Source organism: Zootoca vivipara, chromosome 2 (assembly GCF_963506605.1).
Source record: "Zootoca vivipara chromosome 2, rZooViv1.1, whole genome shotgun sequence".
Classification (NCBI taxonomy): domain Eukaryota; kingdom Metazoa; phylum Chordata; class Lepidosauria; order Squamata; family Lacertidae; genus Zootoca; species Zootoca vivipara.
Window position 1 is genome coordinate 54,005,295 of NC_083277.1, and position 13,744 is coordinate 54,019,038.

Here is a 13,744-nt window from a genome sequence, read left to right on the forward strand (position 1 = left end):
TTTTTCCCCTTTAGCTGTTTTTCCCATTCAAAATCTCCCCACTGCCTCCCCACACACACACACACACACACTTGCTGAGAGAAACCAGCTGGAGGAGAAAGGGTTGTCTGCAATCCCTTCCACCCCCATGCCAGTTTCTTAGGTTAAAAACAGAAGGAAAATATACATTCCAGTGAGATCTCTCTCAGCCTTCAGTTCATGAAAAACAGGAGCTCATTTTAAAATGATCTTAGGTCTTCGTCTCCACCCTGTGGGTCCATAGGTGGTTGATGAGAGGGGCAGCTTTAGTGTTGTTGTTGTTGTTGCTGTTGCTGTTGCTGATGATGCTGCAGCTAAGCTGGTGCCAAACATATTGCTCTGCTTTCCTTTGGACCACATCAGTAAGGCCGAGAAGGGGATCTTGTCAGGTGAGGGCAGCTCAGGACCAGGGCCGTCTTAGGCACCTTTGGCGCCCTGGTGCCGTGGTGCGGCGGATCCCGCCGCCCGCCCCCCGCCGCCCCGTTTCCCAGCGCAACGGGCGGGCTGGCGGGCTCAGCGCAACGGGTGGGGTGGTGGGCTCAGCGCACTGCGCTTAGTGCTGTGCGGCGGAGCGGGCAGGCGGGAGCAGCTGTGTGGCGCCCCCCCCTGGCGGGCTGGCACCATGGCGCCCTGCGCCACCCAGCCTAGCCATAGAGCCGGCACTGCTCAGGACCTCCATGCACATATTGCCGGCTCAATCTGCTGGAGCCTATATTCACATGCTGGGGAAGTCCCTAACTCACTGAGGGTTTGAGACCCATTGGCTACTCTCACCTGGTTTAGCCGGCCAGTCAAAGCCATTCCGAAGGTGTGGCAACCCACATGCTGACAGCTTCCAGGAACCATAGGGGAGAGCTGAGCACAGGGTGGGGACCAAAGGTGGACAAGCTACCCCAGAAGGAGCACGGTGTATGCAGCGGTTTGACTTCACCCCTGGAGGCACACTCCATTGTCTCTCAAAAACAGACAGACACCAGCAACAACATCTCTGATTGCAACGGCACATCATTGCATGCTGTTGCTCGCAGAGCCATCTCCACTTCCACTCTCAATACATGTGGCTGCAGTAGTTCATTCTGGCTTCTCAACGCAGCTAGTGCCAGTTTAAAAAGAAAGAAGCAAAAGCAGTCCAAAATCATGGAATTCAGTGGAAGTGGATTTCGAAGCAGACCGTATCCCAAATTGCATGCTAACCTGGGAGGTGCTGACCAGATGATTCCCCTTAGAGATTCAGGCCCACCAAATTAAACAAGCATTCCAGGCTGCCTCTACTAAAAAGTGATGCTTTAAGTCAGTAGTTTCCAATTAGCTAAATAATGTGGACCACCCCTGTTTTTCAAAAGCCAAGCCCTGGACCCCCTACCTTTGAAGATTTTGATATCTCTCTGGTATTTTTTGTTATGTGAATGGTGCCACAGACTCTCCCCCGCCCCCAGGTGGGTTATGTGGACCCCACCCCCCGGAGGTCCGCAGACCATCAATTTGGAACCGCTGCTTTAAGTGATGTCTTATTGCATGAAAACTCTTTCTGAACTGGTGTTTCATCTGTGACAGCTGCTTTACACATGCAAGTCATTATGTGATGTTGCAGTTGTCCAGTGATGAAGAGGGTATGAAATTACCCTTTTGCAATAGGTGGGTATCAGGTTTCTCACTCTCTCTATAGCTAGTACTGCTGTTCATAACAGCGTTGGGGAATAAATGGTGTCTGTTTTTATCTTGACAGATAGTAGTAGTGCAACAATCAATATGTTTAGAAGGCAGCTGTCAGTCTTGATATGGATTCTCGTACGGGTGGATACAGCGTGTCAGTTGTAAGCACCTGCATGAAGGTTTACGATCCCCTAAATGTCTGGGCAGCCATGCATCTTAGCATGTTATTTATATGAGTGCCCACCTATTATTAAAATCATAGAGTTGGAAGGGACCCCAGGGGTCATCTAGTCCAACCCCCTGCAATGCAGGGATCTCAAGTAAAGCAGCCATGACAGATGGACATCCAACCTCTGCTTAAAAACCTCCAAGGAAGGAGAGTCCACAACCTCCCAAGTGCCTTCAGTATTGGAAGCCCATTTTTGGACAAGTCCAATTGCCAGGGAGGGGGCAGATTCTCATTAGAATTGTGTGCAGTTCTCACAAGAATCCTCCATGCAGTGGGACAAGGAAGGGAGGGCTTGTGCAGCACCTAGGAGAGGGCCAGGGATGAGGAGAGGCAGATCGGCTGAATGGAAAGATCCTGCAGGACACCCATTCCTCCCTCGCTGTCAACATGTATGTAAATATGTTTGCTCCTCTATGAATACTGATATACCCATGCAGATGAGTGTGCAAATTAAATGATAACGATGGTGTACATATGCCTGGACATAGGCATGCATGCACACACAAACATTGTTCTGTGTGTGTCCATCGCTGACTTTAGGCACTCATTTGTGCAGAGACCCCCATCATCATCACTCCTAAATCAGCTAAGTAAATGTCCTTTTCTCTCAATTAAGCTTCAAATCACCAAGGCCATCGTGCAGCTTTGAAACGCCACCACCCTCACTTCTTTTCCTGGCTGCACACTGCTCTGTTTAAAGATGAAAGCATCTTTGGAAGGAGAAGAAAAAAGTGTGGGGAGCTGCAGGGCATAGCAGATAATTATGTGTACAGTTGGAGCTTGTTCTAATGAAGCCTTCATCCTGCGTAGAACATCTGCTGTCCCCCACAGAGAGCACCACCTAGAGACCTGTGAGAGACTGCACATCAGGCCAACATGCGCACTCCCCCTTGGCTTGCTTCTAAAGCTCTGGTGGGAATTGCCAGCAAATTGACCAGCTGATTCCTCTTTGTGCTTTGTGGCATGCTGCCCTCTTTCATTCAGCAGCATCCTTAAGTACCTATTCATCTCTTTGTAGGGCCAGGCAGCCTGTTTGAAACCTTCTCCGACAAAATGTGGAGGAACAGAACCTGTGATTCTTCAAAACGAACCACAGTTAGAAATTCAGTGCCAAGCTCACCCCACCCCAAATACACACACACACACACACACGTTTTTAAAAATAAATGTAGATGGCAACTTGCAGCAGGAAAAGTATGGTTTGGGTTTTTTATTTTAAAAATCTGGATATTTAGGGAAATGGATGGCTACCAAAATACTTGTTTCCCCCGGCCCAGAGGCTTAAGCTTTTTGCAAATATGGTTTCAGCCAGTTGTAGATACATTACATCTCATTTGCACACCAACCTGAAAGCCTCTGTAAATCCAACCTTTAAGACATAACAGATTTAAAGAAAGGCAGGAGAAGTTTTAGATAGGAGTAGGGGTGGGTGAATATGCCCTTTTTAGCTTCTCTCTGTTTCTCATTTTTTCAGTTTTAAGTTCAGTTCTCCATATTTCTGCATATCATTTTGCAATTAAAAAAACCTCCTGAAAATTCACTTTCAGTGTGATTTTCTCCTAATGTACACATTTCATACTCAATTTTGCCTAGGGCACACATTTTTGCAAAGCAATTCCCCCTAATGTAGCATTGTGTATATGTTATTTCCACTAATATATACCGTACATTTATGTGCACGTTTTACACAAGTAAATATATTTTTGTGCACATTGCTTGGCTGATGAACTGCATTGCAAAATTTGGAAATGTTCAAATTTCAAATGGCTCCTGCGTTTTGGTCCACATCTTGTTTCAGAAAGTGCAAGTTAGGTAAGTGAATATTTAAATGCAAACTGAATTGACTTTTCTTCACCATCACTAGATAAAAGTTCAAGCGAGCTGCATTATAAACCCCAAAGTACAGTGGCTAACACTAAAATGAGTTAGTTTATGAGAGAAACTAACCAGCTGAACAAAGGGCCCTAGGAAAGCATGGAGGTGGTCCTGTTCTGTTAACAATCTTATGAACATGCAGTCCAGGTGCTTGTATCCTGCTCATTCCATTTCCCACAAAGGCAGAGCAATTCTAATCCTGCTTGGGGAGCAATGGGGCAGAGTGAAGTGGCAGCTTCATTGCTGCAACAAAGTGCTGCCACTCATGCCAGGCAAGGCAGAAGGTGAGGACACACACACACACACCCTGTGCCAAAATGCCCCATTTAAAAGATTTCCACTGGCTACTGCCCACAGGAGAACTTCTGCAGGTAACACAAACCTTGGGGTCTCAAATTTCAGCAGTGCCCTGGTGCAATGCCCAAATCCCCCCCTTCTTGCACTCCAATCTAAATCAAGATTTCAGCATCCTCTGCAGCATCCCTGAAGCTTGGTGCCCAGTGCGACAGATCCAGTTGTGCTCCCCTAAATCTGCCTCTGTTCCCAGCCATCAGGTTGAAGCTCAGGGCCTCCAGTTCAGCTGAGCCTCCTCCTTCCGAAATGGTGCTCCCCAGAAGTCAGCAGAGAGTTGACTACTTGCCAGCCCAACGCCCCACCCCCCCACCCGCCAACAATATCGGGGATTAGTATTGCGCTGACACTCTCATTTCATTGGCAACAAAACACTAAGTTCATAGGAGCTTAATTCGGTTTCATACAAAGCTGCCGTAGTCATGTATTGCATTTAAGCCAATCTCAATGCGGTTTAAATGCTGGGCAGTGCAGTCCTGTGCACATCTGATAAAAAGTCAGTCCCACTGTATGCTCAACACGGCTTACAACAACTGCTTAAAGAACTAAGGATCTCTAATAATAATTTCACAGCACTCCTAGTAAAATAAATATTTCATAGTTTTCTGAGGTAAATTATGGTGGATACAAATACAGTGGTACCTCTACTTACGAATTTAATGCGTTCCGAACGCACATTTGTAAGTCAAAAAAAATTGTAAGTCGAATCCCATAGGAATGCATTGGGAGAAAAAATTCGTAAGTAGAAGCAACCCTATCTAAAAATTCGTAAGTAGAAAAAATCCTATCTAAATCGCATCCAAGATGGCGGACGGAGCTCTATTTGTAAGTAGAAACATTCGTAAGTAGAGTTATTCGCAAGTAGAGGTTCCACTGTAGTTGGATATCTGTCTACAGGCATGTCCAACTCCCAAGAGACTGTGATCTACTCCCACTATTAAAAACAACAACCTGGCAGTGATCTACCCATTGGATTGAGCAAAGTTGTTGAGCTTTTTGGGGGGAGCAAAAGCTGTTGAGCTTTTTTGGGAGAGGAATACCCAAAGTAGATTGCAATCGACCTGTTGGACATGCCTGGTCTACAATTATAATGCGGATATACGGTATATCCTTAATCATAGGTGTTTTCAATGCTTAATTTATTTAAAAACAAATGAGGTGCCAGTAATTAGATCTTGATAAATGTCCTGTGGGTGCCAGCACAAAATGTCTGCCATGGGCAGTAAAATAAAAGAGGTGACAATACTCGATACCAGTGAGTACTGTCACAAAAAAGCACTGGGTGTAGCCATTAACTGGTAAAGCACAGATTATTCACTGATAAAAGAAAAGGCGTCAGTGCTAATTTATATGAGCAGACAATCTGGCAGGAGCGGTAAATAGTTTTACACAGCCTTAGAAAATATCTCTTGGCTACTGTCACCCAGCCAATTGTGACGATTTTATTGTACAATATTAGTTGCTTAATTCTTACCACCTTTAACACCTATTAGAGCAGATTCGCTCAAAGACATACCACAGCAGAAACAAACATTGAGGGCATTTAATCATCCTGTCTCTCAGCGGAGCCTTATATTAGCAAGAAGCCATTTGTGTTTCTTTCATTGGTGCACAAACGAGACAACAAGTATGCCCATCAAATAATCACACTTAACTGGACTCTCAGCTGCCTTAAGTTTCTAGTCCAATTATGGGAGCCTATGATTAAACTGCCTGTCATCAAAAACGTCAGATTTCATCTGCCTGAGGTCTCCGAGAGAAGCAGATCAGGCAGAGTAATGGAGCCATTTATATCCCAGATCTGAAGCATTTGCTACAACATAGAAATTAGTGTAGTAAAGCCAGGCTGCCATGAAGCAGTGCCAGATGTTAAGTTATTGGCCTCATTTGTGCCTACGATTAAGTATGGTTTTTAAGAGCTGTATGCATCTACTTGTCCGTCTGGAATAACCAAAAATACAATATGTGCCTGGCTAACCACAGCCTCAGATGCACCACACAGGCGCTTTATGCTGTTAAGTGTTAAAATAAACACCCCGACTGCACGCAGGGAGAGTTTGGAAAGTGATTTGTGTAAAACCAAAGACAAATTGTTATAACCACAGTGTTTAATTTTTAAAATGACCCAATAACCTGGCTGACTAAAAGCATAAGTGTGGGATTAGTAAACTGGTCACTTATAATTATTTATTTTTACTTATTTATTTAATACATTTATATCACACTTTTTCTCCAGTGAGCTCAAGGTAATGTACATGGTTCCTCATTTAATCCCCATAACAACCCAGTTGTGGTAGGTTAGGCTAGCTCAGGAGTCAGCAACCTTTTTCAGCCGTGGGCCGGTCCACCGTCCCTCAGACCATGTGGTGGCCCGGACTATATTTTGGAAAAAATAATGAACCAATTCTTATGCCCCACAAATAACCCAGAGATGTATTTTAAATAGAAGCACACATTCTACTCATGTAAAACCATGCTGATTCCCGGACTGTCCGTGGGCCGGATTGAGAAGGCTATTGGGCCGCATCCGGCCCATGGGCCTTAGGTTGCCTACCCCTGGGCTAACTCTTTGTGTGCACCACCCTGAGCTCCTTGGAGGAAGGGGAAGATGTCATAATGTAAATTAAGTAAATTTTGGAGCCCAGTATTGAACTAAGTTATGGTCAAAGAAGACCCATTAAAATTAATGGACGTAAGTTAAGTCAGACCAGGGCTATCATTGGATAGAACCCCAGGTTTTCTGATTGCCTCAGAAACTAGGTTCAGCCCTTTCCCTTCATAAATATCTCAGTTTACCAGCAGTTAGTAAAAAAATTCCTGTCACGTGGCCAGCCACAGTGGCCACCTGTTTTACAGCAGAGGTAGGGAACCTCCAAATGTTTGCTAGACTCCAACTTCTATCAGCCCCAATCAGCATGATGGGAGTTGTAGTCCAGCAACATCCCCCACCCCACTTTATTATTTGCCTCTGAAAAACAACAACCAACTGTGTTGCTGTGTTTACAGGAGCAAGAAAGGTAGGATGTTACTTTTCCAATATCAGCAATCAACCCAAAGTTCAAGTGTGTGATCTTGAAAGTGTGACATGAATTTCCCTTTACTCCCCCTCTCCCCTCTCTTTTCTGTTTGTATCTCTGCTTTTGTTCTGCTTTCCCCTTCTGCTGCCTATATCTCTCCCTCCTCTCTGTGATGCTGTTTTCCCTTTACATCTCTCTCCCCCTGTATTAAATCATCCAGAAATAATACATTCCCCTAGCGCTTCAGGGCTGAAGCTCTTGCCTGCCACAGTGCCACACTTCACCATGGCAACCTGCAGGGAGGGTTAATCGATTTGGGGAAAGGGCGTGTTTCCTTCATGCTGACAGCGAGGGCTGATTGGCACATACTGTCCCTTAACATGCTTACAGAAGACAAACAGGTGGCAGATACCGCTCTCAGCACAATGAACTGCTGTCACCATTCGTTCCCCCAGCCCTCAACACTGCTTACATGGCATTCCTGTAGGGATAAAGGGAGCGGGATCCTGTGCACATTGGTATAGGGCTCCCCTACATCTCATTCATTTTCCCTTCTTCCCTCACCTTTGTGGTTTTCAACACTAAATGTGCTCAGTGGCTTAAATCTTCCTCCTCAAGCTAAAGAAGTTATGGAATGAAGCAAAAAAGAACTCTGTCGTTACTTAGTTCTGCCCTTGCTGAAATCAGTCTAATATTGGAAATGGCAGAGTATTGAGATTGCTTCAAGTATTAAAAATATATATATATTCCTGCACTTCTGTGTAGGAATTAAACTGAAGCATCCATGTGTGTGTGTCCCTATGAGTACACTCACTAGAAAGTCACATGTGCCTGCTGCTTCCCAGCATGTTGGGTTTGTACACCGTGAAATTTGTGAATATGCATTTGTCACACATCACAGTCTATGAGTATGGATAGCACACTTAATTCCTGTGCACACATACCTTCACCGTCAAACACAGGTGCATAATTGCTTTTGCTGGTGGAACTTTCCAATATTTGTCAATTCAGGGTTACAAATGAGAAGGAGCCAATTACTGGAGTCTCATGCTCCCACCCCCCGAGTAGTTCAAGGATGGGATAACATTTTTGACAAAGCATCTAGCAAATGTTTGCTGTCCATCTGACATTTGTTGAACAATCTCACACAACAAGGGCCTCAGTTATTTTGGAAACTTTTGCTCTGTTGAAGTATAGTTTGTGAAACACACAAAAGAAAAGGAAAACAACAACAACAACAACATACATACATACATACATACATACATACATACATAATTTTATTTGTATGCCATCTTTCCATGCTCAAGGCGGCTTACAAAATAAAAAGTACATAACTTCAACATAACAAAAGTAGTCATAAATAATAAAACATCAAAAAATCTACAACTAGACTGAACCATTTCCACATGAATAATAAGATCTAAATAAAGGTACAAAACATAATGGAAATAATAGCAACAGCTCCCCTCCCACCCAAAAAAGACCCCAGCCCAAGAGTCTGTTCAGCAACCTCAACCTTTGTTGCTAGAGTCAGACAGGGCCCCCAAGTGGTAAAAGGCCGGCAAGGCAGGGAGCTGGGCTCCAAGGACTCACAGCCAAAACCTTACCTGTTGCTTTTGAAAGGTTACACATGTGTGCTGGTCAAAACTGGATGTTGAAATTTAGCTTCTGCATGACACCATGCAAGAGATTTACGACTTAAAAGTTATCTTTTATCTCCCTGAATCAGATATTAGTTCTTTGTAATGATGCTGTTTCCTTTTCTGCCTGTATCGTAGCATACTGTGTGCCTATTAGTCTATAGCAGGGCATTCAAGTTGTGGTGCAATGTCCCCTCTAGTGGTGGAGATTGTCTACACAGAGATCCGTAACTAGAGAATGGAACTCATGAAGCTGAATACCACCTTCAAAGTGCCAGATGTCCCTGTTAAATACTCAGGAGGTACTTGACCCACTCTCAAGTCAGCACTGCAGAGGAGATGATCGGGAATAGATTTGAACCAGGGACGTGTTATATCCACTCAAGAATTTGTTTTGGAGTCATGGTAGAAATAGTATTTTGCAGCTGACCTGCATTTTCTGAACAGAAGCCAGTCTCTACAATTAAAATCTCAGTTTTCATAACACACAGGGAACAGGTTTTCTCAGTTTCCTGGGAATATATAGAATCCGGCAGCTCTTGACAGAGTTCTGGGTTCAACTGTGAGTTCCATTGGGAAGCCTGTGTTTCCATTTGCATCTTGCATTATATCTGCATACAGGATTACTTTCTCCAAGGCTTTTTCTCAGCCTACAGCTCTCATTTTTACTACTTAACCTAATACGACTTTACATTCTTACCTTGTCTTGAAAGGGTTCTCTTCTTCTGGGCTTCCGTCTTTAGAGGGCTTAGCCTTGCCTGTCTGAGCAACATTTCAACTATGATGCAATAGCTTTCCAGTCAGGGCCAGCTCAAGATATTTGGCTGCCTGAGGCAAAGGACAAGATGACCCCTCCCTCAATTCATGGAAGCTGAATCTCAGGTCAACACTGGCAGCATCCTCCACTGCTCCTGAGGGAAATACACTAGATGAGGCGGTGCATGGCAGGCCACGTGTCACCCTGTTCTGTTCTTCAACAGCTTGCCACACTGCTTCCTCATCACCTGTATCAGCCACCTGGGATGGCAGCCTCACTCTGCCAGCCCTGTTTCAGTCCAGTCTCATAACCTCTATCTTAGGAAAGAGATCCATATTCAGTTTTGGGATGAGGCAAGTATTCGATAGGAGGAAGCTCGAAATGCAAACTGCCCTCAAACAGGGCAGCTTAATTCAAATTGGGTCCATCTCTCTTCCAGCATAGCCTGACTCAAGTCAGGGCTCACATCCCACTTCCACCGGGCTCTACTCTGCACATGTGGCCTCTCCTAGTGGGATAGAATCCCTCCTCTGTCTGTAACCCTTTCCTCAAGTTAAGGGAGTTTTGTTTGTTTGTTTGTTTGGGGAGGGGGGAGGGTAGCAAAGCAGCAGGATGAGCAGCTGAACTGAACGTGATAAACATCATTCTACTTCAGTCAAGAATAATGTTGTGGTATACATCTATCACTGTATATCACATACTTCCACAAGTGAATTAATCTGCACGCTTTTCTCCTTCTGTTCTCTGCAGGAATATCTGGATGTTCTAGGAAGACCTATGGTCTTGGCAGGGAACAAAGCAAAACAGGTTCAATGGACCAATGTCTATCGGGATGCTTTGGTAAGTAAAATTACTTTTTGAGTTCCCACAACTGGTCTTCTGCTTTTCATTTCTTTTCTCCTGTTTGTAAGGTGTACCCATCCACTGCCGTGTAATTTGTATTACTTAATTTATTTTATGTCACATATCTCTTCAGTGTCCCAAGTCTGACATTCCCAAGTTGGTATCTTCTCCAGTTTCCTTTAGGAAACAGGCTCTGCGAGTTCCACTGTAGAGTGGCATGCATGCAAGACATAATTTATACCTCCCAGCATGGCCCGTCTCATCTGGATAGTTCATGTCCAGCTTGCAGGCTTCCCATGGACATTTGGTCAGCCACTTGGAGTGCTGGACTAGAAGGACCACTGTCCTGATCCAGGATTCTCATCTTATTTTCTTATGTTCTTTGTGTTTCAAGGCCATTGGTTTCCACAATATAATTGATGGTGGGCAATGGAATAAAAATCAAAACTCCCTGTGACTTGTCTCAAGGTTTTTTTGGGGGGGGGGTTAAGAGAGATTTGATCATAGATCTCCTATGTCACACCTATTTGACACTTAGGAGTATGGAACTATTTAGATAACTGTGTTTATCATATATTTTCTTGCTTTTGAAATTTGATAGGGTCTGGGCTTGGTCATAACAGGCACTCTGCCAGTGTTCAACCTCACTGAAGATGGCAGCAGTGAAAGGAAGGTATGTTTTCTTCCTGCAATGTTTTGACCTACTGCTAATACTCTTCTTGCTCATATTCACAAGTTAGCCTGCTGTGAAGTATGTGTCTGTGTGACAGAGAGAGACTCTAGCATCCAAGCAAAGGTTTCTTTTGTTCTTTGCCTTCCGTGTAGATTTCACTGATACCTTTAAAGAAAAAATGGTGCCGTGGAGTCAATTCAAAACCAGACAATCTGAATCAGCCGAGTATAGCATCTCCCTGCCAAATTTTATGACATTCAAAAGGAGTAAACATGGGGCAAGATTATAAATGATGGAAGGGCAGTTGGCTGGGATTTTTCCAGAGCAAATGCAAGTCAGTCAGCCCACCAGCTGACCACCTTCTTGTCCTGTGTTGATTGTTTACGTACATCAGCATCATACCTTTTTGACCAGGGCTGCATGCCAAACCAATATAGTGCTTATTTATTAAATTTTGTTAAGTGTGAAGGTACCTGAAGTCAGGAGTAGCATAAATTCTTCCTTCAAACAACAGGAGAGCAGTAAGCATTTTGAAACATGCTATACACTCCTGCACAGCTATTTCTGTATTCAATACTGTGTACTGTGTCAAAGTCCTGGGATGGATAACTGCCCTGTAAGATCACTGGTTTGGGTGCAGCTGTATCACTGGAGGAAAAGAAAAGCTGCATCTTCTATGGGTCAACCAGTAGGAATGCTGTGCCGTTGTTTATAGAAGAACACCTTACAGAGAGTGATGAGTCAGAAACAGACATGGACACTAATTGCCTAGGAGATACAGAAGTGTGAATAGTGTGGGAGCTCCCTGTGCCGCAGCATTGCTAAAGCTAGGCAGGGCACCGACCTAGAGGAGAGATCATTGAAATCTCCTATCTGCATTCCCAGAGAAGAGCAGTTGGTGATGGTGGTAGTAGTAACAGTAACAGTAGGAACATTAATAACAATCGGTAACAGCTAATGTAGTTGGCAGAGCCACAGAACCACCCTGATACCAGCATCACTGTAGCTTCCCTAGGCAGGACTCGGGTGGCAGAAAGGACAGGGCTGCACAGGAACACTGGGGGAGTCCAGCAGCAGTAGTCTTGAAAAGTCAGCTCCAACACACTACACTCACCATAATGTCTACCATCTTAAGCATTTCTATTGGATTTTCTCACCCTGCAATGCACCTGAATTCCAAAACAAACAAGCCCCACTAAACTGAGCACTAATGCCTCTCTTCTCCCCAGTGAGTAGAATCCCAGCATGTGTCAGCAGCCTGTCTCATTTGCCTTATGCGTCCCAATTCATGTTTGTTTGGATTTATTAGCAGTAATAGACCTGCCATGGCATTCTATAGCTGCTTTCTGTTAAGCAGCCAGCAATCTGATTCTCAACTAGGTAAGCGACAAGGCCAAAGACCAAGCCATTTATTCTCCAGGGAGCCCAGTTACTGCCTCATAAAGCAGCATGGCAACTCCATTGCAGTCATTATCCCATGGCGTGCAGTGTAGCAATTGGTATTGTGGCTTGTTGCAGGTGCAGGCACCTGTGTCTCTTTAAGAGGAGAATGTACTTGTCTTAAAGAAGCATGTGGTTAGGGTAGGAGAGCCTGATCAGGGACTCACACTGATTTCAGTGCCCTTGTCAGCCATTGGATCCTGTTTACTGTTGGGATTAGTTTGCTTTTAGCTGTTTACAGCTCCCTCATGGGGTGAACCACTGAGCTGCTGGGGGGAGCTTCAGTTCTCAGTGAGCTTCCATCCTCCAGCTGACCCACCTGGGCTGGCCATTGGATCCTGCTGGACAGGAAAGAATATAAGATGGCTTCCAGCTCCAGTTGAGCTTTGCTCAGTTGAATGTGTCCCACATCCATCCATCCATCCATCCATCCTGTTTACCTAATACCATGAGAGAAAAGCTGTAAGGTAGATCCAAATGACACCGTGATTTGTCTACATTGTGACGCTTACACAGTACATAAGCTGAGTTAGTCTTGGAAATGCTCGGGCATTTTGTGGATTGCCATGCCATCATTTTACTTCATTTGGGAAGGCTGTGCAATCCAGATGCATGCATGTGAAAATTAAAAGGAAATCATATTGATTTTCCCATGTAAAAAGGGGGCTGCTGAGTCTTCTTATCATACACTCCCTGTGGTTGAGTATTTTAAATGTCAGTTTAAAAAATTAGTATTGCTGTTTAGTCGTTTAGTCGTGTCCGACTCTTCATGACCCCATGGACCAGAGCACGCCAGGCACTCCTGCCTTCCACTGCCTCCCATAGTTTGGTCAAACTCATGTTCATAGCTTCGAGAACACTGTCCAACCATCTCATCCTCTGTCGTCCCCTTCTCCTTGTGCTCTCAATCTTTCCCAACATCAGGGTCTTTCCCAGGGAGTCTTCTCTTCTCATGAGGTGGCCAAAGTATTGGAGCCTCAGCTTCAATCCCTTCATGGATCAATGCCTTGTTGTGGCGAAGGGGCTTGAATAACTCAGAGAAGCTATGAGCTATGCCATGCAGGGCTACCCAAGATGGACAGGTCATAGTGGAGAGTTTTGACTAAACGTGATCCACCTGGAGAAGGAACTGGCAAGCCACTCCAGTATCCCTGCCAAGAAAACTCCATGGACAAAGACAACAGGCATATAAATAATGAGTATATGTGTTTGTGAAAGAGAGAGAGAGAGACACATATTATTGAG

The 13,744-nt window shown here is 44.6% G+C and overlaps 1 protein-coding gene across 2 annotated transcripts in view; it reads left to right on the forward strand.

The window, feature by feature from the left end:
• CACNA2D2 (calcium voltage-gated channel auxiliary subunit alpha2delta 2) overlaps window positions 1-13,744 on the forward strand; it is a 551,962-nt gene that overhangs the window by 483,038 nt on the left and 55,180 nt on the right. For both annotated transcript variants that reach the window (XR_009557115.1, XM_060271531.1), the window contains exons 15-16: window positions 10,294-10,383; window positions 10,988-11,059. Coding sequence is in view for 1 of the 2 variants with exons in the window: in XM_060271531.1 (XP_060127514.1) it covers window positions 10,294-10,383; window positions 10,988-11,059 (162 nt within the window). In the remaining variant the exon portion in view is untranslated. The remainder of the gene's footprint in view (window positions 1-10,293; window positions 10,384-10,987; window positions 11,060-13,744) is intronic.